The sequence below is a fragment of the Myotis brandtii genome, unplaced genomic scaffold (genome assembly GCF_000412655.1).
Source record: "Myotis brandtii unplaced genomic scaffold, ASM41265v1 scaffold324, whole genome shotgun sequence".
NCBI lineage: Eukaryota > Metazoa > Chordata > Mammalia > Chiroptera > Vespertilionidae > Myotis > Myotis brandtii.
The window spans coordinates 2903350-2927590 of record NW_005362439.1 but is presented as its reverse complement, the minus strand read 5'-3'; the positions used below and the strand labels follow the sequence as shown (position 1 = coordinate 2927590).

Sequence of the window (24241 nt, the reverse complement as noted above, 5' to 3'; positions counted from 1 at the left end):
GGTTAATGTGATGGGTTGCAAGGTGATTCCTTCCTCTTCTGGTCTTTTTAGTTGGTAGTTGGGGGACCGGGTGAGCTAAAGGAGCAGGGTCAGCCCCAGGCTCCAGAATTCAAGCTCCCCAATTTGACTTCTGGGTTTTGCCTTCCCTGACCTGGTGCTCCTGGCCTTTCTAGCCATTCATTGTTTCCGTTCTGAAACACCTTTTCTGGCTTGTATCGGATTGGACATTGACTTTTGTTTTGATTCCTATTTTTTGGTATTCTCAAACATGTAAAACGAGAGAGAAAAGGGTGTTTAAGTATTTTTTTCCCTCCTCTTTTACTGGCAGTATTGGACTAGGACAGCCTGTCAGTCATTTTTCTTTTTTCTTCTCTATCCTGACATAGCCTGGTCAGGTCTGGGATCTTAAGAGTTCTTGTCTCCCCTCAACCTTCTGTTCCGTGAGCTGAATGAATAGTCCCCAAGCGCCATCTTGCAACAGAGCTTTAGGATGTGTTTGAGCGATATCTTTGCCAGAAAGAACTGAAAAGGTGGGAACACCCTTTGTACCAGTTCACCTTCCTGATGTGATCCTTAAAAGCACACTAGCAGTTGTGTACTTGGAAGCAGAAGGAAGACTAACTGGGAGATTCATTTGCCTGAGGAAGATGTAAATGTGGAAGAAAGGCAGGGATGCTGTGAGCACTGTGGTGTGGCAAGCGAAGCAGACGCAGTGGCCTCTGTCATCGACTGAGAAGAGCCCAGCTACCCTCTGACTCTCAGCACACGTCATTCTTCCTTCCATCCACTCTAGGTGATGGTGGGTACACATAGCAGCAATGAAGGGAAAATGTCTCCATTCCCTCAACCAGGCAGACACCTGTAGTGCAATATGTTCCCCTGTAAATGAGATTATTTTTCCAGCATTGGGTCTATTCAGGGAAGCAATTACAATGTATCCACTGAGGTTGCTGGGACTTGGTGCTGCTCAGAAGCCTCAGTAATCTTGTGTGGCTCTGGGAGTCGGTGCAGATTGCCTAGCCCCCTCTCCATGCACGCTTGGAAGGCTGTGTTATCCTCTGCAGTGGTGGGGCGTGGGGCTCATGCCTTTGAGCTGAGTCTTGCCTCGTGACTTGTCCTTCACAATGGAGTTCTGGGTTAGTTTAAAATGTTCTGTTCTCATCTTACCTTCTCTTTCTTCTGCTACCACCTCCTCCCTTTCTCCTTCCTTCCCCCTCGATTTTCCTCTGTCAGACTGCCTCCTCCTTGTGCTCCCCACAGCCCACCTGTGCTCTCACCTCCCCTTGGCTTCAGCGCGACCTGAATTTACATCGCCTCTTCACCTTCCGTGCCCCGACTGACTTAAACTGTTCTTTCCTAGGGGTCTTGTGGTGCTCCCTGGTTACTAACAGCGGGCTGATTTCTCTAATACCCCGCTAAAAGTCCCTCCCCTGGGTGTTTGCCTTTCTTTTTGGACTGATACAGACTGTAATCTTGTTTTTAATAGCAGCTATGGATTGGTCACCTCAATAGTAGTAGTCTAGGTGTTCTGGTGAAGGGTGTTGCTGGTTGGTCAATGCTCATTTACGTCTGTTCAGTCGGCATCCATCCTTGCCCTCTTCCCCACGCTGTAAGCTGAGTGCTGCTTGTGGTTGCTCTTCGTTACTAAATATCAAAGTACTCTGAGGAGAGTGAGAAATTAAGGAATATGCTAGCGTATTTTAATTTCTCAGCCCCCATCCTTTCCTTTAGTTTTAATAACTAGAAGGAAAATTAGAGGCGTGTACGGCCATATTTTCTTTTCGGGGGTGGGGGGGGGGGTAAGTCAGACATGGCTTGAAATCCTGCTAACACACTTAGGTTACCATGAAAAGAAACTGTTCTGTTGAATCTCCTCACCTTCACAGCATATCCTGCCTTTGCCTTTGCCACCCTACTTTGACCTCTTCAGTTTGCTTCCACTTGCTAAGGCTTAGATCATTTTGTTATTCTCTAGCTTGTCCCATCCAGGTGTACAGAGTCCCCAGAAAATGAAGGGGAGCCATTATTCAGATCCATCATTTTGATTCTCTTTCATCATCCATTGAATGAAAGGTATCAGCTATAATTTTCATATGTATACTAACTTAGAACATATAAAACATTTGTAGTATATATAAATATATTAATATATATCTTTAAAATTTTGTTTAATCCTTATAATAATCCAATGAGATATTTACTTTTTGTTTTTTTTGTTTATTGCTTTTCAAGAGGAAGGGAGAGGGAGAGAGAGAAACATCAGTGATGAGAGAGAATCATTGATCAGCTGCCTTCTGTATGCCCCCTACTGGGGATCAAGCCTGCAACCCGGGCATGTGCCCCTGACTGGAATTGAACCCGGTTTGGCTCTATTCACTGAGCCAAACCGGCTGGGATGAGATATTTACTTCTTTGTGGTATTCTAAGTGATGATACTTCACCAAAATCAGACATGCCTAAGATTAGATAATAGGAAAGTCATATTTACTCATAGTATCTTGACTATTACTGTCCTGCAGGTTGAAAGCCCTTTAAAAGTGATATATAGCCAGTCCTAGCTGGTTTGGCTCAGTGGCTAGAGCGTCGGCCTGCGGACTGGGGGGTCCTGACTTCAATTTCAGTCAGGGGCACATGTGGGTTGTGGGCTATATCCCCAGTGGGGGCGTGCAGGAGGCAGCCTATCAGTGATTCTTTCTCATCATGATGTTTCTGTCTCTCCCTCTCCCGTCCTCTCTGAAATCAATAAAAATATTTTAAAAAATAAAGAAACAAATAAAAGTGATGTACAGCCATAATTGGGCCCTTGTTCCATGAGCTTGCCGTGGAACAAGGCTGTCTAGATTTATCTCTAGGGAAGATAGCTTTAAAGGTTGGTCAGCATCAGGTTAAATTTTCTATTCCTTTATGGCCTGGATTAATGACCATCTTCCCAGGCAGGCATCTTCTCCTGCCATTCATCTCTGTCTGGGGGAAGGATTGAGACTGCAGGTTCCCTTTGTTTGTCAAAATGCACAAACAGGACATCCAGAAATCTGCTGTCAGCAGGTCTGTCCTGAAGCCCTCAGCATCCATCTTTGCATAAAGATGTTCACAGGGTATAGGTGTATGTGCCTGTGACATTGCTGTCTGCCTGCTAGAATGTAGATGGCAAAAAGGCATACGGCAAATTCCCATTTTCACTTTTACTATCCCTTTGGAAAGAGGGAGGCTTTTGTGAAGCCCAGGTTAAGCGCTATGTCCCAGTAGTTGCTAAAGTCCATAAAAGAGGTAGTGTACAGTATATGACTGTATGTGACTGTATGACTATTGCTTCAGCTATCCTTGCCCCCTCCACATCTTACCTGTTACTCTAAATGTACTTAATGATCCCAGAATCATCCCTAGCTCATGTCCTTCCTTTCTGACTCTTTGTAACTGCTTCGCCTTCTAAGGCAAAAGAGATACCTGAGCTCATGACAGAACTATGGAACCTTCAGATTAGATTAGTCACATATATTTCCACCACACATACCAGCCACTAGGTAATTGCACTCAATCTTTTTTATTTTAATTTTTTATTTACAGTTGACATTCTCAACTTCTTAATTGTTGCTAGCACAGAAAAGAACAAATGCTACATCCACAGTTGTGACACTAGGCCAGTGATGGCGAACCTTTTGAGCTTGGCGTGTCAGCATTTTGAAAAACCCTAACTTAACTCTGGTGCCGTGTCACATATAGAAATTTTTTGATATTTGCAACCATAGTAAAACAAATATACTTTTGATATTTATTTTATATATTTAAATGCCGTTTAACAAAGAAAAATCAACCAAAAAAATGAGTTCGCGTGTCACCTCTGACATACGTGTCATAGGTTCGCCATCACTGCACTAGGCTGTACACTGGAAAAACATCTCAGTGAGAATTCTAGTCTTTCAGCCTCATGATGAAATCTCTTTAGGTCTATTACATTTATTTTCTTAATTCTTCTAATTATCTGGCTCCCTTTACCCAGAAATCCATATTGTGATCTAATGTGCAAAAACGTTTTGTTTGAGAATGACAGTCATTTCTGGGCCCAAGATGGGTTCCTGTTTCTCAGTTTGACATGCTGCAGTACAACATACACATGTATAGGGGAGCATCCTCCAGCCAGGACTTCTCCTTTTATGGTCCCCTTGCTAGACACCTTCTGGCAAAGAAGTCATTAAAAGGTCTTCTTGGTATATGATGTAGTTGAGGGGTGTTCTGAAGGCTGTCACTCAGCTCTGCCTTCCGATTGGGTGTGGCATAGGGGAAGTTGCTTGTCTTTAGTTCGGAATGTTATATTCTCCATCTGCCCTTTTGGCATAACAGATATTTAGTTGAGCCATGACAAAGAAAATACGTTAAAAATCAGGTCATACTACTCCTATCATCTGTCATCGAAATCTGACAGCTTTGTGAGACTCATACTTCAAGATCCTGTGGCTGGGAATTCCAGTAGAGCAAAGCCAGATATGTCCTTGGTAGTACTTGCTCCTGCTCTCTCTTCTATGCCCAGAATTTCTAGGACCCCTGGGGGAGTCCTAGAATAGCAAATACATAACTTGTAGCCAAGAAAGGGAAGGGTAAATCTTCAGAGGGAGATGTTGTCTATTTTGAAACAGAGTTGCTTTTGTCTCTTCCCTTGACTTACAAAAATAGGCTCTTTAATATTAGAAGTGCAAGAGAGACTCTAAGGAAACACTGTAACCTTGCTAGAACCTGCTAAAGCAATGATTGGGAATCAGTCAACTAACTACATTTGTTGAGTGGTGGTATTGTACAGAAATTTAAGAAATAGTTCTTAAAATATGACGAGATAAAAAACTGTTCCCTTCCTTTTTACCAGAGAGTTTTAAATAATTTCATTTACTTGATTTTTGTGGTGGCTGATTGTTTTTACAGGGTGGGCTTACAGAAGAGAAATATTTAAGTCTTGAAATAGGGCCTTTCTCTAGTTATACTTAGGAGAAAGGTAAATAAACACAGTCATAGAAACATGAAACAGTATGGAATATTTCAGGAATTCCCTTGTTGATTAGTATGGCTAGACTGTAAAGTACAAGATATGTGGCAGACGAGCCTGGAGAGTTAAAGTAGTCCCAGATCTTAGAGAGCCTTCTGTGCCTTGCAAGGGGGGGTGAACTTTATTCCGTAGGCGAGAGGGAACCCTTGAAGAGTTGTAGGCTATGGAATAATATGATCGGATTTTTACATAAGTGTCTTACAAGATAGACTGTAACAGATACCACTGAAGTACAGGACAGTGTTGGGGGAGAGTATTTGGGGAGCTGAGAGAAGGCTTCATGGATTTCAGCTGGGTGTGAAGGCTGCATACCACTTAGATGAATTGAGGTGGAGGATGGGGCAAGGGAAGGAGATTCTAGAAAGGGGGTAGCTTAAACAAAAAGCCCAGAGATAGGAGATTTACAGGGTTTATTTGAGGACCCTGAATAGAGCTATGGAGTGTTTATAATATGAGGGAGAAGATCAGAAAAGTGTGAACTATTTTGGACCTGGCTAAGAAGTTTTTACTTTATTTTTGTCTGGGACATCCATTAGTCAATATGTATGTTAGGCTAACTGACAGCACTGGTTAGGGTGAACTAAAGTGACAAGTATGTGGATGCAGGAAAACCAATTTGAAAGCTGTGGGCAAGTATAGGCGAGAACACATGAGCACTGATAGCTATTGACTAGGGGACAATCCTGGGTTCTAGTTTTGGCGGAGCTTGTGATTTGTTGTTTGTCCTTGGGCAAGTCCCTTGCCCAGTCTGGGCCTCAATGCCTGATCAGTTCAATGAGATTAGATTATCTCTGAAGTTTCTTTTAGCACTAAAGTTCTTGGATCTTTGTTGGAGTTAACTATCTTAGGAGAATTTCCCTTACACGCAGCAGACATAGAATAATGAAAAGTCTTAGAAAAGTGAGGGAGACTTCATGAGGATTAGAAATAGGATATCTGGTACCTGTAGCGCCCCTAAATATCTATAAAATATATGTCTACCTGAAGTCTAGCTCTTTACTGAGGATTTTGAGCCTATTGCTTAGAAACATAATATTGTTTGGCAGTTTTAGAATTAGTACTCTTTCTGTGCAAGTAAAATATATATGAATATTTATTATGAAGAATGCAAAAGAGAAAGAAAATGGACTGTGTCTGGATTGTGCCTGGGTTTAGAATGGGAAAATACAGAAGGAAAGAATTAAACACTCAAGACAGGAGAAGGGGGAAAGGAGGACATAACCCTTAGAGATACATGTATTTTTTTTAACATAAAATGCACAATAGGAATATGATTTTCATAATGTATGCAATAAAATTAAAGGTAGAATAAGCAAGGGGAGGAATTTGTTAGTAGTAATTATCTGTTGTGTCACTATTCCTTGGAGAAAAATTAAGGCTTTGTTGTTCCAAGAGACCTATGCTCTTAGGTGTCCCCTGTGAATGTTTCGGCTGGGACTGTGCCCTGCCCCCAGAAATCTAAGCACTTGCATGTATGCACAGTCTGGCACTAGAGACTGGGGCCTCAGTTCCCCATAGCACCCAGGTAAGGAAAGGTCTTGTCCAAGATCACTGCCATCCAGGGACAGGAATTCCAAACAGGCCTTCTTTTGTCTGAAGATTGAGGAGAAGCAAAAGAGCATAGAGAAACAAGTATATATATTTTTAAACAAACATACTTTATTACTGCACACTTTTTCTTTCTTTGTTTTAAATATGTTTTTATTGATTTCAGAGAGAGGAAGAGAGAGATAGAAACATCAATGATGATGAGAGAGAGAATCATTGATTGGCTGCCTTCTGCACACCTCCTACTAGGGATTGATCCTGAAACCTGGGCATGTGCCCTGACTGGGATTGAACTGTGACCTCCTCATTCCTAGGTTGATGCTCAGCCACTGAACCTCATGGACCGACAAGTATTTTTTTAATAGTCTAATTTTCAGCAAAGTCATGTGTGTATTGTCAAGAGGACAATGGCCTTTTGAACTATTTGCTGCAAGAACTTCATTTATAAAGGCCCGAGTCAGAGTCATTTGTCACTGAGGAGTAATGACAACCTGACTGTCTGGTCAGGACTCAGACAGAAGTCTGTAGGTGTATTTTTAAATTATAGCCTTTCTCAGGCAATTAATCCCTGGCATTTAGCAGAGGTTGCTGCTGCGTTTCTCTCTTGTTCCAGAGATATATTTTTCTTGTATTCGGTACTTGTCTTAGATGCTTGATTGTTTGAAGGGTGTTTTTTCCCTTATAAAATATTTTACAAGAAAATCTTACATTTTCTCTCTCTCTTCCTCAAATACCCCTTGGAGAGTTAATCAGAGATGCATAGAGTTCAACAACTGGGAAAGCCATTAATAACTCAGTCAGCATCTATCCTGCTGGCTTAAAGGCAGTTTCTAGCTTCTGGCTGATGAAATTGATGAGGATTTCTCTGGTGTCTCCCTGCAAGTGTTTTGGTGGGAAAGTCCTCCTGTGGTGGAGGAAAAGCACCAGCACTCTGATCACTCTGGTCTTCACCTTTATTGTGTTTGTTTGTTTTTGTTAATCCTCACCAGAGGATATTTTTTCCATTGCTTTTTTAGAGAGAGTGGAAGGGAGGGTGTGAGGGGAGAGAGAGAGAGAGAAACATCAACGTGAGAGACACATTGTCTGCTTGCCTCCTGCACGCGCCTAAACTGGGGCGGGAACTCACAACCCAGGTACGTGCCCTTGACCAGGAATCAAACCTGTGACCCCTCAGTGGATGGGCCAATGCTTTTACCACTTAGCAGCACTGGCCGGGGCATGGTCCTTCACCATTGTTGTTTATTTTATTTAAGCTCCCCTTGAAAGGGCATGAACTATTTTAGGCCCCAGTATTTAGCACTCTCCTCTGTTTCTAAGATAAACCCTCTCTGTATCTTTCTTTTTTCCACTGTTTATCTATAAAACAACTTCCAATTCACTCATACTGTCTCTGTCTGACCAGTTTTGCCTCCTTCATCTCATGGAGCCATGCTTCATGTTGATCTTGTACTAGCACTGAAGTGAGTGGCAGAGTCTGTGTAGTTTTCTAAAAACAACATTATTTTAAGTACTTTTAATTCCTTAGCCTTTTTTCTTGGAACGTTTACTAATCTTCCTGTCCCCTCCTTCTACTAGTAAGCCACTCCTCCTCCAACCCTCCGCAAATATCCTATGTGTTGAAATTTGTTTCCCCATCTCAACTCCTTATTATTTCTGAATTCTCCCTTCTTTTTAGACTATAAAACCTTTGACACCGTACCCATTTCTGTTTTTAAGGTTTTTCTGGTCAGTAAATGCTTGAGCTGTTTTTTTATAGGCTGTTTTCTCCTAGATGTCTTTGTTTTTCTCCCATAGGCAGCATCATCTCATTTGTGTGTGTACCGCGTTTCACCTTTTTCTGATCATTCTGGGTCCTATTCTGCCATTTCTCCTTTGCTAGGGTTCTGAGCACTGTCAATTTGAAGTCATTCCTACATTTTATTGAGATGCTACTTAGTTCCTCCTCCATCATTAGTTAAGATGTTAAGCTGAGGACCAGCAAATAAATCACTCACTTATGTGCCCTGACTGGGGATCAAATCTGCAACCTTGGCATATCAAGGCAATGCTCTAAGAAACTGAGCTACCCAGTGTAATGATGCCTAATGTAACCATCAGATTGAGATGATGTTTGTTTGCTTGTATCTGAGCTGCTGGTCTCATTCTTATTTTCATACACACACACACACACACACACACACACACACACACATATATATGGTGTGCCCCCAAAAATATACACACATTTTTGAATAATTATAGGCAGTGTTTATTACAATACATTTTATTCCAAAATTGAGCTATCACGTATATATGTATGTATTAATTTTCATATACTAGTATATATAGCTTGTCTCTCTTCTGCCTCTTCCTTGATCTATAGAATTTTAAATCAAAGGAATGTATGTAGAGAAAACAATAGTATGCTTTTTCTTTTGGGAAAATAAAAACCAAGTATTGACTTTTAATGGTTCAGCTTCCAATATCCCTGGTATTGATTTGTCTTTAAATGTTCAGCATCCAATTCCACCAAGATATGAAAACCTTCCTTAGGCTTTTGTTTCTGGCTTGTAAAGCACCCAGTGGTCCATTTGAAAGCCAAAGTGTTGTCTTAATTTTGGTTCCAGGGCCAGTTTGAAGATGATCTTATTAATCAGTCTCTCAGAGGTTCATTTATTTTGTGGAGTTTGATTAAGCAGCTAATTAACTGCTCGGGCCAGCCAGTGCCCTTTGGCTTGTTGTTCCTTTGATGCATTGGAAACTAAGCCACGTGAAGTCTCTGCCCTCTCTTTTCTTGTAGGAAGCAGTGAAGTACAGTGCAATGAGCAAGGGCTTCAGAGTCAGATCTTCCTTAAATCCTGCCTCAGCCACTTACTAGTTGTGTGACTTTGGGCACTTATCTCTCTGGTCCTTAGTTTCTTTATCTGTAAAACAGAGCTAATAATATCTTATGGAATAGCTAAAAGTATTAAATGGGATAACATATTAATAACCTTTGTTTTAGAATTTAGTAGATATTTTATAAATGGTGGTTATTACAGACTGTAAAGAAAACACCTATACTTCGTTCTTTTTACTCAACTGACTTGACATATTTGTATTGTCAAATAATTCTTTGTCATTGTCCATTTTTTCAGCCTTTAAAAGAAAGGACTTGCCGAAACCGGTTTGGCTCAGTGGATAGAGCGTCGGCCTGCGGACTGAAGGGTCCCGGGTTCGATTCCGGTCAAGATGTAGTACCTGGGTTGCGGGCACATCCCCAGTGGGAGATGTGCAGGAGGCAGCTGATCGATGTTTCTCTCTCATCGATGTTTCTAGCTCTCTATCTCTCTCCCTTCCTCTCTGTAAATCAATAAAATATAAAAAAAAAAGAAAGAAAGGACTACTTAGTGTCTTTTTTTCACTTATTAGTGTTTTTTTCACACCAAGGACCTAAACAGATTCATTGAAAGATAACCATTTTTTGGATGAAATTGATGAGGGAAGTTTTCTTCCTTCAAGATCCCCAAAAGCCAAAATTTCTCTTTATCTTTCAACTTAGAAAAAAGTATCCATTCCAGATCCTTTAGAAGATCTAAACCTGGCTTCAGTTTCAGAAGCAGCAGAGCTCAGAGATCACATTAATTCAAGAAAAACCTTTCTCCTCAACTGCGTCCAGCATGGCCAGGGGTGAACCTGAGGAGGGGTGGTGAAGGTAAAGAAGACAGACAAGAGAATACAGTTGGGGCAAGGTAGGATCACTGTGCCTCGATGAGGAAACAGTGACACAGCCTGTAAGCCGAAGCTTTATTTTATAGTCACATCACACAAAGCAAAACAAGGGGAGTGTTCCACATGTTTACATTATTCTTGCGAGAGAGTTTCAAATCTATTTTGTTACTCAAGTCTTGTTTTGGCAGCACTTGCTGCACCTCCTACAGCCCATTAGCTACCTAGGAACAAGGGAGGACTATAAGGTCAAGCTTAATTGTGCTGGGAGGGCTCTGCCCTCCAAGCTGGGACTTGTATGTGGCTCTGCCACAGGTCAGTCCGAGGCTTGACCCTATAGCTGCTCTCTATACTCCTCCTTACTGAAATAAATGCTCCTGGATCATTTAGTTGAGGTACTCCAGAAATAGAGTATATGAATGTGCCACCCAAATTAGTAAGCAAACAGATCACTGATTTCTCTGGGGTCTTCCCCTAGGTGTAGGAATTTAGTTTGGGGGATGCTGGTCTTTTGGGCTGGTGGCTGATTCTGCTTTAGTGACTCTCTTATGTGCAGTCTTTTGTTTCCTCCAGGGACAATGGTGACAGATCCAGGCACCGAGCTCCACGCAACGCCCGGATGTCTGCACCTTCGCTGGGACGCTTTGTACCAAGGTAAGAACTGGATAGTTAGTCTTTATGAGAGACTTTCGTGAAGGAGCCTTTATGAAAGCCTGGGTTTAGTTTTTAAACCTACTTTTTGATCTTTGGACTGTCCATATCTGGAATTACTTTCTAGTGAGCCTATGATCCAGCCCTGCCACCTAAAGACTTGACAGGAGTAAAAAGAGAGAGAATAGTGGTAGGGGGAGCATCCTGTTCAAGAATAAAAGCCCTGGGAAACTTTAGAAGAAAGATCAAGAAGGAGGTACAATTCTGTGAACGTACAAATCCTAGGAATTTTTACTCCACTCCGGGCTTCTGTGGATTCCTAGGTCTAGTGCAGTGGTTGGCAAACTCATTAGTCAACAGAGCCAAATATCAACAGTACAATGATTGAAATTTCTTTTGAGAGCCAAATTTTTTAAACTTAAGCTGTATAGGTAGGTACGTTGTTATTAACTTAATTAGGGTACTCCTAAGGCTTAGGAAGAGCCACACTCAAGGGGCCAAAGAGCCCCATGTGGCTCGCGAGCCGCAGTTTGCCGACCATGGGTCTGGATTCGTTAGCATTGATTCATAGTATATCTCCCTTGTTTTATGGTTGTCTTTAGTAGGCTTTTCACATGTGATTCCTTCTTGTAGGCGTTTCTTGCTGCCGGAGTACTTGCCTTATGCTGGGATTTTTCATGAACGTGGACAGCCTGGCTTGGCTACTCACTCTTCTGTTAACAGGGTCCTGGCAGGTAAGGAAATGTTTCTTTGGATTATGAAAATTTGAAGTGGCAGGGAGCCAGGTAAAACTTTCCCCTCCTTTACTTATATTGATTTGACAGCATCTTGCCACCTGGACAAAAACTCTGTTTTGAGGTGTTGTACTCAGTTCCTTATTTCAAGGCTAGAAACTGCAAGATTAAAGAAAACTGTTTCTCTTGCATATTTCTACTTCCTTCAAACATCTTTAAAATTCCCCCTCCCATTTAAACCATTTTTTCTCTCATAATTTAGCAATTAAATTCTGGCTATTGAATGATAGCAGTGTCTTATTCAAGTTTCAGTTGGTGAGATACTCCTGAGCCAGAGCCTGTGATTTAATTAGGGGCTTAATGCACACCTCTCCTACCCTTTGCTACTGGCAGCACATGGTGTTTCCAGACACTGTGGAATCTTCCAAGAAAGGAGGAGAGACCCATAGAGCTGGCTCAGAAATCTCCACAGAACAGAAGAGGCAGTTTTATGTGGCTGAATAGCTTAGTGACAGGGACTAAGATGCATGGTGCAACTGGGCTCTGAGACACAGTGTGTGCTGCTGCTTCTGGGCAGTCTGAAGAAGAAACTAGCAGAATTCTTTTTTTTTTTCCTGACAAAGGTTATTTCTCCATCACATTCTTTTCCTCCCTTCCCATCACGTCCACTGCCAACTTGTAATTTATGTATGTGAAGGCATAAAAGGTCAGTCTGAAGAAGAAACTAGCAGAATTCTTTTTTTTTTCCTGACAAAGGTTATTTCTCCATCACACTCTTTTCCTCCCTTCCCATCACGTCTACTGCCAACTTGTAATTTATGTATATGAAGGCATAAAAGGCATAAAAATCAAGTCATGCCCTGGCCAGTGTGGTTCAGTTGGTTGAGTGTCATCCCATTTTTCACTCTCCCTTCCTCTCTCTAAAATCAATAAAATATTTTTTAAAGTCAGGGCATTTAAATATATCTTTACTTTTTTTAAAGTATATCTTTCATAAGCAATGCTTACGTTTTGGAAAATCTGGGCCACATGAAGGTTAAAGGTAGGGATCTGTATGTGAGCCAGTGGCACTGTCACGTGGGAGAATGTGACTTTTCTTTTTTTTAATTTCAGAGAGCAAGGAAGAGGGAGAGAGAGAAACATCAATGATGACAAGAGAATCATTGATTGGCTGCCTCCTGCACCCCACACACTGGGGATCGAGCCTGCCACCTGGGCATTTGCCCTGACCGGGAATCGAACCATGACCTCCTGGTTCATAGGTCAATGCTCAACCACTGAGCCATGCTGGTTGGGCTCCATTGATTTTTAGAGAGAGGGAAAGACAGAAATATCGATGTGAGAGAAACACATCAATTGGTTGCCTCCTGCACGAGCCCTGACCAGGGCCCAGGCCTGGGAGGAGCCTACAACCAAAGTACATACCAGGGCCCAGGCCTGGGAGGAGCCTACAACCAAAGTATGTGCTCTTTACCGCAATCGAACCTGGGACCCTTCAGTCTGTAGGCCGACGCTCTATCCACTGAGCCAAACCGGCTAGGGTGAGAAGATGATTTCTAATGAAGCTACTATGACAGCTGAAAGGCATGGGATCTGGCCTCCCCTGAGCAGTATCCTTGACCAAACGTCAAGGCCTAGAATTCCCAGTAATAGTTGTGCTTTCTCTGTTGGAGACCAGGACTTCGTAGGCCCAGGCGTGGCCGGAAGCATACTACACCATGGTCTACTGACAGCCTCATCTGAGGAGGTTTCTAGCCCGAGTTGTAAACAGATCCCATGGCTCTGCTTCTTGCTTGTCGCTTCGGGTGGGGACATGTAGAAGCTCTTCGCTGGCAGATAATCACTTGCTGCCAGACAGCACTATGGAGCTCTTCTCCACCCTTCTTTGTTCCAGACATCTGCCTCCACCACCCCACACAGCACCCCCTGCTCCTCTACTGCTGGAGAAATCTCTGTTTCCTGGCATTTAGTTTTTTTGGAACAGCTGTATGTTGTTTTTTCTTCTTTTGATTTAATAACTCTACCTTCATTTTCTGTTCCTTACTTTATGCCCAGAGGTCTGACCCCAAGTGACCCAATTTCACTTATGGATACATTTGAATATTGGGGTTGTGTTCCAGCAGCCAGTTGTTTCTATTAAGAAACATTCTCTAACAAAGATACAAAGGGCCATGAGGGGAAGGAAATCTAGATTTGTTAAGAATCTCACTCCTGAGTTAGATTAGCAGATGGTTTCCATTCATAATTAAACTAGCTTCTCCCATCCTCTCAAGATACATGTTACAGAGTGCCCATTGCCCTTTTCTTAAAAGCCTTCATTATTTGTAGATATTTGGATGTCTCTCCAGTTTTTATTGACAATTGTCTTACCTTTTACTTCTGTTGAGAAAAGCCCAATAACAACAACAATAGCAACCAAAGAAAGCCTAACATTGAGTGCTTGCTGTATACCAAACCATAGGGAGTGATTTATTTATTTTTTTAAAAATATATTTTATTGATTTTTTTACAGAGAGGAAGGGAGAGGAATAGAGAGTTAGAAACATCCATGAGAGAGAATCATCCATCAGCTGCCTCCTGCACACCCCCCACTGGGGATGCGCCCGCAACCAAGGTACACGCCCCTGACCAGAATCGAACCTGGGACTCTTCAGTCCACAGGCCGACGCTCTAGCCACTGAGCCAAACTGGTCAGGGCAATAGGGAGTGATTTAAGTGCTTTTTCCCAGTAATTTCATCTCTCACAGTAATCCTATGAGATGAGTGCTGTTATCTAACAGTAAAGAAAACTAAAAGCCTAGAAGGTTGATTTGCCCCGAGTAATGAAGCTGGTAGAAGAGCCAGAACTGAACCAGGCAGTGGGACTCCAGAGATTCCTAATCTGCCTCCCCACAGTTACTTTAAAGGACAAAGCATCAAAATAGCATTCTTTTTCCAGGATCTTACTCTGGAACAGAGAAAACACCCCCAGGGAACTTGCTGATCTTCAGGGTTTTTCTTATTCATTTTAGTTCCTCTATAGGTGTACATACCTTGTAAATATTGTGGTTTAATTTCAGACCACCTTAATAAAGTGAGTTGTAATCTTTTTGTTGGTAGAGGGTCGTGACTTCAACTTATTTTTTTTCAAAAGGGGGCAACATCTGTGAAGCATAATAAAGCAAACTAAGCACAGTAAAATGAAGTATGCCTGTATTTTAAGTGGCTTTTAGACATAGCTTTCTATGAATACAGTGGTGCTTGCTGAGGAAAATCTTATTATGTAACAGCCCTTTCCCCGAGCCTTTGTGCCCTCCTAGACACAGATGTTTTATTAAACTTGTGATCTTGTAATATCACTGATATAATAATGGCTTTTGAAGCAAAAGACAAATTGGCCTTTTAGCAGTAAGCACTCTCAATTTTTATGGTAAGGTACTTCCTCTTGTATGATTTGGAATGAGGTTGTGATGGTCTCAGAATAATTATGTTCAGCAGATATTTGTTCTGCACCCATGTGCCAGGTACTGTTCTAGGCTACCAGAGTGAATATGACCCCTGCCCTCCTGTAGCTCGAAGTCTAGGCGGTTGGCCATGTCTCAGTCTCGCTGTTTGCTTAGCTCCAAACATAAAGCAAGACTTTGTGTGGTGAGTGGCTTTTTGCAAAGTGGCTTTTTGAAGCATGGAAATTTGACAGACCTGCAGGACAAAAGCATATAAACACCTGTAATTTTAGGAGGCATGACCAGTACTATGGTGGCAAATGAGTCTCCAGTGGTCCCTAGCCAAAGCCATTCAAAATCATCAACAAAAATGGATTTGTAGAAAATTAAGATCCATTCTTCCCACTTCCTCCCATAAGAGCCTACTACAGAGAAGTGTTTTGATAGTCTGTGAATGTTCGTCTCTTCTACCTATCTTGATCCATTCCCCACAATTCTGTAGGTTCCTGATGGCCTCCAGTATCTATCAACCCACCTCATGCCCCTTCTTCAGAATGTAAATTCTGAACCTGTACTTAAAGAGGTATAAATACATTTAAAGCCACTGAACACTACCAGGTATTTTTTTGGGGAAACACACTAAAATCTGAAGAGCTCCCCCTGCTGAATTTTTAGCAGACAGCTCTAGCTCTGTCATAACAGCAACTGATAATAAAGAAGTGAAGTTAATGCTGCCTACTATGAGCTAGGTACTGTTCTAAGTGCTTTCCCAATCATTATCTCCTTTAATCACTGTTACAACCCTGTGAAGTAGATGGTGCATTTCCATTCTACAGGGAAGAAAACTGAGGTTCAGAGAAGTTATGTCACTGGCACAGTATAACACAGTGAGAGGTAGTAGTCCTGGAACTTTAAACCAGGTTGGTCTGTCTGACTTATAACAACTCTGTTCTGTCTTCTGTGCCATGTTTTAACTGAGTTCAAGTAGGGAGTATCTGCCAAAATGTTAAGCTTATAATATTTTCCTGCATGTTTGAGGTTCATGAAACTGAAATGAGAAGCCCTGGCATTTGACATATTCCTGGTAATTACTGGAAGAACAAAAATCTTCTGAAGGCTTGGGACCTGGGTAATGTAGGGTATTAGATATCTGGCCTGCCTAATCTTTTTGACTTTCATCCTAATGAGCATCTGCTCCCAGCAGATGGTTGGCCTGATGTACTTAATTGAGTATTTTGATTAAAACCAATGGGAAGTGTCAGTGTTTTCTTGTTCCTAGCCACAGGTCATTGGAGCCTGGTCGAGTGTCCTGGACTAGCAATGGCTTTGTGCTCAGCCATTCTAATTTCTCTTAGATTTCTTTTTTGATCCAGTAGACAATACACATTCTGAACCTGTACTTAAAGAGGTATAAATACATTTAAAGCTAATGGAACTCTACAAAGTATATTTTAGGAGTGTTTTAGGAGTATGTTCTTCAGTTTTTCACATACTTTTGAATTTCTTAAATTTTCTTGTGTTGTTGATTTCTTATGTATTTTCATTGTCCAGGCATCCTTCTGTTTGTTGCCTGTGTGGGTAAGACAGACCTACCTCTTTTGCAAGAATTGACTTTTCCTTGTTAACTTTATTTTTTTTATATCTTTTGCCCCTCTTATCTCTTTTAGAAACACAAGTCCTCTCTTAGATGTCCCCACTTCCCTGGTACTTTAGGGAATTACTTCCAGGAGCCCTGTCTAATCTATTTTGGCCAACTAGGTGGGCATTGGGGCCTTGGGCTTGCCAACTTTTAGGAATTAGCCTGGTTTTTCAACTTAATATCATAGGTCTCTAATACAACAAACTACTTAATTACTATATATCAGATCTTCACTTGAACTGGCAAATCTGGGTAAGATGAATAGTAGTGGACACAATTAAAGGTCATCATGTTATACTTAAATGAGTATGGACAGAAATGAATAATAATTCTGGTGTTGGACCCTTTATCTGCATGTTCTGTGCCTCTCTCTTATCCAGTAGCCAGGCAAGTAAAATGAGCGGCACATTCCAACTCAACATCAAGTAAGATGGCTGTTTATAAATCCCAGATAAATGGACAATTTTTGGTGGTGGTACTAGCTAGTGCTACTTTAATAATTAACTCAATTACCTTTCATTCTGCTCCAGTGATGAGAGTGAAGGCGATAAGGGGGCTGGCTTGGTTGCCTGGGAAACAGAAGTAAATGCATCACTCCTCCCAGAGAGCCTTATAGCACTCAAGGCCTTTTACTTATATTACTTATTTGGTATCTACCAACCACTGGAGCATCAATGTCCTCTTCACCTAAACTGTTTACTACATCTCCATATGCCATATACAACACACTGCTAGTGAGAGGTGTGCTTATTGAGAAACTGGGGCCCAGTTTCTAAGCTGAATTGCATGTGCTACTTTGGCTTTCCTACAGAAGACTATTGGGCCAATGAACATTTCTGTTCCTTTTGTATTATGTGACTAAGGTTTTCTTTTTGTGTGGTTTTTTTTTTTTTTATGTGACTATGTTTTTATGTGCCTTTCTCCCTCCTGGAAATTTCCTCTTGATCTTTCCCCATGGAAGCTTTGCACCTGTACCCTTTTTGTACTGTCACTTTGAAATGTATGTAGCACTTTCTAAAGGCTTAGCATTTTCCAGGGCACTTGGGTCTTATAAAAGAATTAAATGGTTCTGCCCTTAGGGAGTTTACAGTCTAGCCAGGGAGTGGCCTGCTTTCTATGTTTTGTTTTGGCCCTGGCACTAAAACTTTAATAATTCCCCTGAGACTTTAACTGCCAGTCCTGATAGAATAGCTAAGGGGGCACAACTCAAACCTGGGCTTGGACCAGGGACTTACGTCTTTTGGAACAGTTTGAAGAAACTCTGAATGTGTCCCCATTCATCTTTCAAGTGGATCTGTGAGCATGAGGGAATGGAAGTGGAGCTTGAGGAGGACAGTTGCCATTTGTAATATTGCAGAGTTTGGGCTCTGGAGCCAGGTTCAAATAATCATTCTGCTACTTTTTAAAAAATATATTTTTATTGATTTCAGAGAGGAAGGTAGAGGGGGAGAGAGAGATAGAGATATCAATGATGTGAGAATCGTTGATTGGCTGCCTCCTGCATGCCCCCTACTGTGGATCGAGCCCACAACCCGGGCATGTGCCCTTGACTGGAATCAAACCTAGGACCCTTCAGTCTGCAGGCCAACACTCTATCCACTGAGCCAAACCTGCTAGAGCTCTGCTACTTCTTAGCAATGTAATCTTGGTTAATTTATTTTACCTTTTGGGGGACTCTGTGTTGTTGTTTTCATCTGTAAAATGGGTATAAAAATAGTTTCTAGCTGATAGGATTGTTTTGAAGATTAACTGAATTAATATATGTGAGACACTTAGAACAGTATTTTTTTTTTTGGCATACAAGTGTTCAATTGATGTTAATTCTTATTGTTATTACACATTTTGGGGGGGGGGCAGTGTGAGAGCTATGCCAGTCTCTTTATTGATATCTCACTGTTCTGCCTTTTTCTCCAGTGGTGGTCTTCCTGGGTCCCAAGCAGGGCTGTCTCCCCTCTCTATGTTCAGCGAGTTGAAAAAAAAACTGGGAGTTTGTGCTCTGTGACACCTACAGATGGTAACCTGAAGGTTCCTGTGTTGATAGTTTGACAAGCCAATGTGTTCACTGTTGCCTAAGTGGCACCAAGGTGGGAGGAGTAGAGGAGTCACAAAGTTTGCATTTGAAAAACCCTTTTCTGTACTCCACCAGAACCCATGCTGATGAAATAAGCATCCACTCAACAGAACAAGTACAACTATGTAACTATGGTAACATGGGATTCTCAGCGTGTAGTTCCCAGACCAATAGCATTAGCATCACTTGGGAACTTGTTACAAATGCACATTTTGGCCCCTACCCCAGACCCACTGAGTCAGGAACTTTGGTTGTGGGGCTCAGGAATTTGTGTTTTAATGAGTCTTTTAAGTGATCCTGGTGCACTTTAAAATTTGAGAAACAGTGGTCTAAATTAATTCATTAAGCTAGGAGCAGAGGCAGAGGAATGGGAAGAGATGACTTGGTAACACATTAGGGGTTGCACATGCTAGGAATCCAAGATGTGTTTGTGCTGGTGAGCTGGTGTATAACTCCTCTTAATCTGGAGTTATTAGTAATGGGGAAAATGAATGAATTTGTAATTACTTACAGAATATTTAGTTGTCCTACTAGCCTTTTTGGCTCAATAAGCATTTACTCAGTTTTTGTTGTTTACATGGTTTATTGTTAGGTATAGTATCCAGGTGAAAAAGACATGATCTCTGCTCTCCATAAGCTTTCCATCTACTGAGCAAGCCCATCATGCTAATAAATAGCCGTAGGACAGTGGGCATTGTGCTAAATGGTAAAGTAGAAGTATAAACACGAAGCTGGCTGTGAGAGCTCAGCATCCTGCACTGTTTCTGCAACAGAAAATAGAAGTCCATTAAGCTTCATGTAGATAAACAGACTCTTGTCATCTCTGCTAGGAGAAGTTAACCTAAAATTCTTCTAACTTCTTAACCAGTTTCCCACATGTTCCCCATCGTCATCCTGAAGAAGAAATGTCAACAGCCTGGCTGATTTGGCTCAGTGGTTGAGCACAAACCCTGGTTTCAGGCTCTGTAGGGGACATGCAGGAGTTAGCTGATCAATGTTTCTATCTCTCTAACCCTTTCCTGTCCTCTTTTTCTAAAATCAAGAAAAATATTTATATTAAAAAAATGCTAACATCAACATGTCTGAATTGAGACCCCTTGTGCTTTGGTTTCTGTACTCTAGGCTTCCCTAGACCTAGAGTAATCTCAAAGCTTTTTAAGTCCTGTGGTTGTATGCCCTTTAGAAATAATGCTTATATTGAAGGTGCCAGCTGACGATGCCTTCTAATCTAAAAGTACCCACTGTAATGCCAGAACCCTTTTACTTCTCTCTACTTAGGTTATGCTTAGTATGTGCTTTGACATATTTTGCAACCCACAGAACAAATGACACAACAATATAGAAATCTACAGAAGAGATATGAGGAAAGAAAAGGCCAAATGTGAGGTCAAAGCCCGTTTTTTTCCAGTGGAGACAGCAGCCAAATCTCCACTTTATTTAAATTAGAAATCTTGTACAAACTCTGAGAAGACTTGCTGCCCTATCTACTCCATCAGTTTTTACCTAAGTGATCAGTAGGAAGCTAACCCTCCACCTCCTTCTTTTTAAAATTCTGAGCTCACATTAACTTGTCTTTCTCTTTCCCTTTTCATGTCCTCAAGCAGCCTCATTTATTCCAAACGGGCTGGAAATACCATGGGAGCTGGCAGACAGCACCTCTCACCCTCTCTACCAAAGTAGAACCAACCTGTGGGTGTTAATTTCCTTTCTTTAACACCTGCTGATCCACAAGGCCAGCTCTTCCCAGCTGGAAGCCAAGAGCAAGCATGGATATCTTGGTGTAAGCCATGATGTGGAAAGAGGCACCTGCTTGTGGGTGACCAGCGACGTCTTGGCATGTTGAGATTCCATGGGGTGTTTCTTGTGGCCAGGAGTTGAGTGTCATCCAGAGCCAGATATCCTGTAACCATATTATAGGACTACTCAGATGAGTCCTGGGTTTATCCTAAGCCCAGTCCACTGCAGCTATGTGCCATGCAGAAGGGGCCCAGATTCACTCCCGCTGTCTTCAGCTGTGGGTCTCTGTTCTTTGGGGTTGCCTAGCAAACAAACTCTTGATTTTTATTCTTGTGGCTCATGGCTGGTGAAACACAAGCCAAAAAATAGTCGTTTCTGAACAGAAAATTCAACTGGTCTAGGCTACAAAGGAATAGAAGAAAAGCTGGACAGGAGATAAAAGGTCGAAGTTCCCAGTGAGAACAAGGGAGGGAGGGTGTACTGTGCCTACGTGCCTATGTGATGAAAAGAAATCATTTATTTTCACACATAAATCTGTCTAGAAAGATGAGTTTTCTCCAGAATCTGCCATATTGCCAGTGGCTACTTTTGGTAATACTTGCTGATTTTTTGTTCCCCTTAGACTAGTAACACAAATGAAAAGACTACATGGAAAAATATCCACAGGCACTCCTGCCTATTAGAGTGAAGTTTTACCTGAGCAAGCAGTTCAGTTCTGTAGCAGCATTTAAAATTACCCAGAACATTGCCCCTCGTGTTGAACTGATAAAAGTCCTCATGCTGAACTGGTAAAAGGTGTTGTGGAAAGAAAAATGGTGGTAACTCAAGCTTAGATTTGACCATGAAATACTGTTGGATCACATTTGCAAAGTGCTGAGGCTATGAATATGACGCTGCTTGCGTGTTAAACAAACAACAACCCCAGAGCACTTACTATATGCCAAGTACTATTCTAACCACGTCTCACACATTATTCACTTAATCTTCAAAACATTCCGGTGGTGTCCTGTCATTACCCATTTTTACAAATGAGGAAACGGAGGCATAGAGGGATGAATAATTTGCCCAAGACCACAGCTAATACCTGACAGAGTAGGACTTGGAACTCAAGCACTCGAAGCTTTAAATTGGTGCTTTTCAAACAGAACCATCATGGGGTGTGGGTGATTCTTTATTGGTAGAGGAGGCTGAAATGTAAACTCTGGGTTTACTTTAAGAAAAGCAAAAATAGTTTGTTCAGTTCACAAGACTGCTTCTGGGAAGGGGGCTACAAATTCTCCTATATTCTTGTTGCAGCTTCTTTCCCCTAAAAAGAGGGCCCTGTAGAAGAATTACATTCCCAAACAATGAATCCTGAAGAGGTAATTACACTGTTGCCATCCCATTGGGAAGAAAGCTGGGGCGGTGATTACATTACAAACAAAGCTGTTCGGATATAATTGCTCTGTGCTGCTCTGATCAGTCTGGGGAAGGCAGGCCTCTGGTCTCCATCCTCCTTTGTTTTTTGAGATGGAATCCGAATAGTATTGAATTAATAGGCAAGACCCAGGCACAGGGAAGTCAGCCAAAAGTGCCAACAGGACATTAACTTGCTATTGGCATTTTCGTTCTACTAAAGTTTTCCAGACCTTTTAGTACAAGCAGATTTGAGGGAGAGTCTATTTGAGAAAATATAGTTAGCTAATGAAGGGTTAGAGACCCTTCCTTATAGGATATCCCCCAAAGCCTTCGATGGTTTTCATGCAAGGAGGAGAAATGGTTGGATGGCAGTGAAATTTCTCTCTTCTATCAGCAGCCTTTGCTTTATCAAAACATGGCTATTCCTTCAAATATTTCCCTAACACAGTGGTTCTCAACCTTCTGGCCCTTTAAATACAGTTCCTCATGTTGTGACCCAACCATAAAATTATTTTCGTTGCTACTTCATAACTGTAATGTTGCTACTGTTATGAATTGTAATGTAAATATCTGATATGCAGGATGGTCTTAGGCGACCCCTGTGAAAGGGTCGTTTGACCGCCAAAGGGGTCGCGACCCACAGGTTGAGAACCGCTGCCCTAACACTTCTAGCATATATATATTTTTCATGTATGTAGCTTCCAGTTGTGGATCAATAAGTCCCTCTTGTGGTTCTATTGAAATACTAAGGCTGACTTTTGTTAAATTACAGCAATATCTCTAGATCTGGACTGGAAAAGAAATAAAACGGACTTAACTAGAGCAGAGAAGGGGGTAAGATTCATGTTATCAGGTTGAGGGTTGCGCAGATCCCTCAGAAGTGGTATAATTCTGACCATTTTATTAGTTTTTGCTGCCTCACAAAAGCACCCCCAAATTTTCTGACTTATAATAGCATTTATTTATTGGACCCAATTCTCTGGGTCCAATGTACAGTTCATCTGGTCTGGGCCAACCTGGCTGCTCTCTGTGGTTAGTTGATGTCTTGGCTGGGTGTGGATGGTCTTTGTCGGAATAGTAGGCAGAAAAATGGCCTGCCAAATATCTCCACATACTAATCCCTGGAACCTGTGAATGTGTTACTTTATGTGGCAAAAGGAACTTTGAAGATATGATTAAGGTTACAGATTTTGAGTTTGGGAGATCTTTCTGAATTATCTGGGTGAACTCTTACCAGTTTAATCACATGAGCCCTTAAAAGTGGAAGAGAAAGGCAGAAGAGTCAGTCAAAGAGATGCAGTGATGACCTAGCTGGTTTGGCTCAGTGGCTAGAGTGTCGGTCTGTGAACTGAAGGGTCCCAGGTTCGATTCTGGCCAAGAGCACATGCCGGGGTTGCGGGCTCCATCCCCCCCCACCCCCCAGTAGGGGGTGTACAGGAGGCAGCCAGTCAATGATTCTCTCTCATCATTGATGTTTCTCTCTCTCTATCCCTCCCCCTTCTTCTCTGAAATCAATAAAAATACATTTTAAAAAAAGAGAGAGAGAAATGCAGTGATAGAAGATGGAAATGGCCCTCAGCTAACAGCCAACCTCAATCTCACAACTGAAAGCAGCTGAATTCTGCCAGTGACCCATATAAGCAAGGAAACAGATTCTCCCCTAGAGCCTCCAGAGAGGAGCACAGCTCTGCCACCATCTTGATTTTAACCCCTCAAGATCTGTGTTAGACTCCTGACCTGCGAAACTGAATGCCAGTAAGTTTATGTTAAGCTACTAGGTTTGTGGTAACTTGTTATGGAGCCCTAGAAAGCTAATAGCTAATATAGGTGGCTTCACGCACATATTGGGCAGTTGGCAGGCTGGTTGCCCTCAGCTAGGATGACTTGTTTCTTTTCTCTTCCCTAGTAAGCTAACTAATGCTTCCTCGCACAGGTGTCTTAGGGTTCCAAAGAGACACAAGAGAGGTCAGGCCTCAATGCACAAGCACTCTTAGTTTCTGCTTATATCATAACTAAGTAGATTTTTTAAATCAGGGGTATCCTGGTTGCTCACTTTAAACAATTTGCTTTTTTAAGTGCCCTTACATATCCATGATAGAAATTTTTCAGCAAACCAAGAGATATAGATGTATAGATTTGGATCTTTGGAGAAACAGACCATTATTTGGATTATTCAGAGAGACATGCACTCAGTATATTTTTTATTGATTTGGGAAAGGAAGGGAGAGGGAGAGAGAGATAGAACACCAATGATGAGAATCATTGATTGGCTGCCTCCTGCATGCCCCCTACTGGGGACTGAGCCTGCAACCTGGCATGTGC

General features: G+C 41.8%; 1 protein-coding gene across 6 annotated transcripts in view; it reads left to right on the top strand.

Annotated features, from left to right (window-relative positions):
• Nucleotides 1-24241, top strand: part of AMBRA1 (autophagy/beclin-1 regulator 1) — a 158778-nt gene that overhangs the window by 61897 nt on the left and 72640 nt on the right. For all 6 annotated transcript variants that reach the window (XM_014543353.1, XM_005870778.2, XM_014543352.1 and 3 more), the window contains 2 exons: nt 10841-10921; nt 11552-11652. In XM_014543353.1, coding sequence (XP_014398839.1) covers nt 10841-10921; nt 11552-11652 — 182 coding nt within the window. The remainder of the gene's footprint in view (nt 1-10840; nt 10922-11551; nt 11653-24241) is intronic.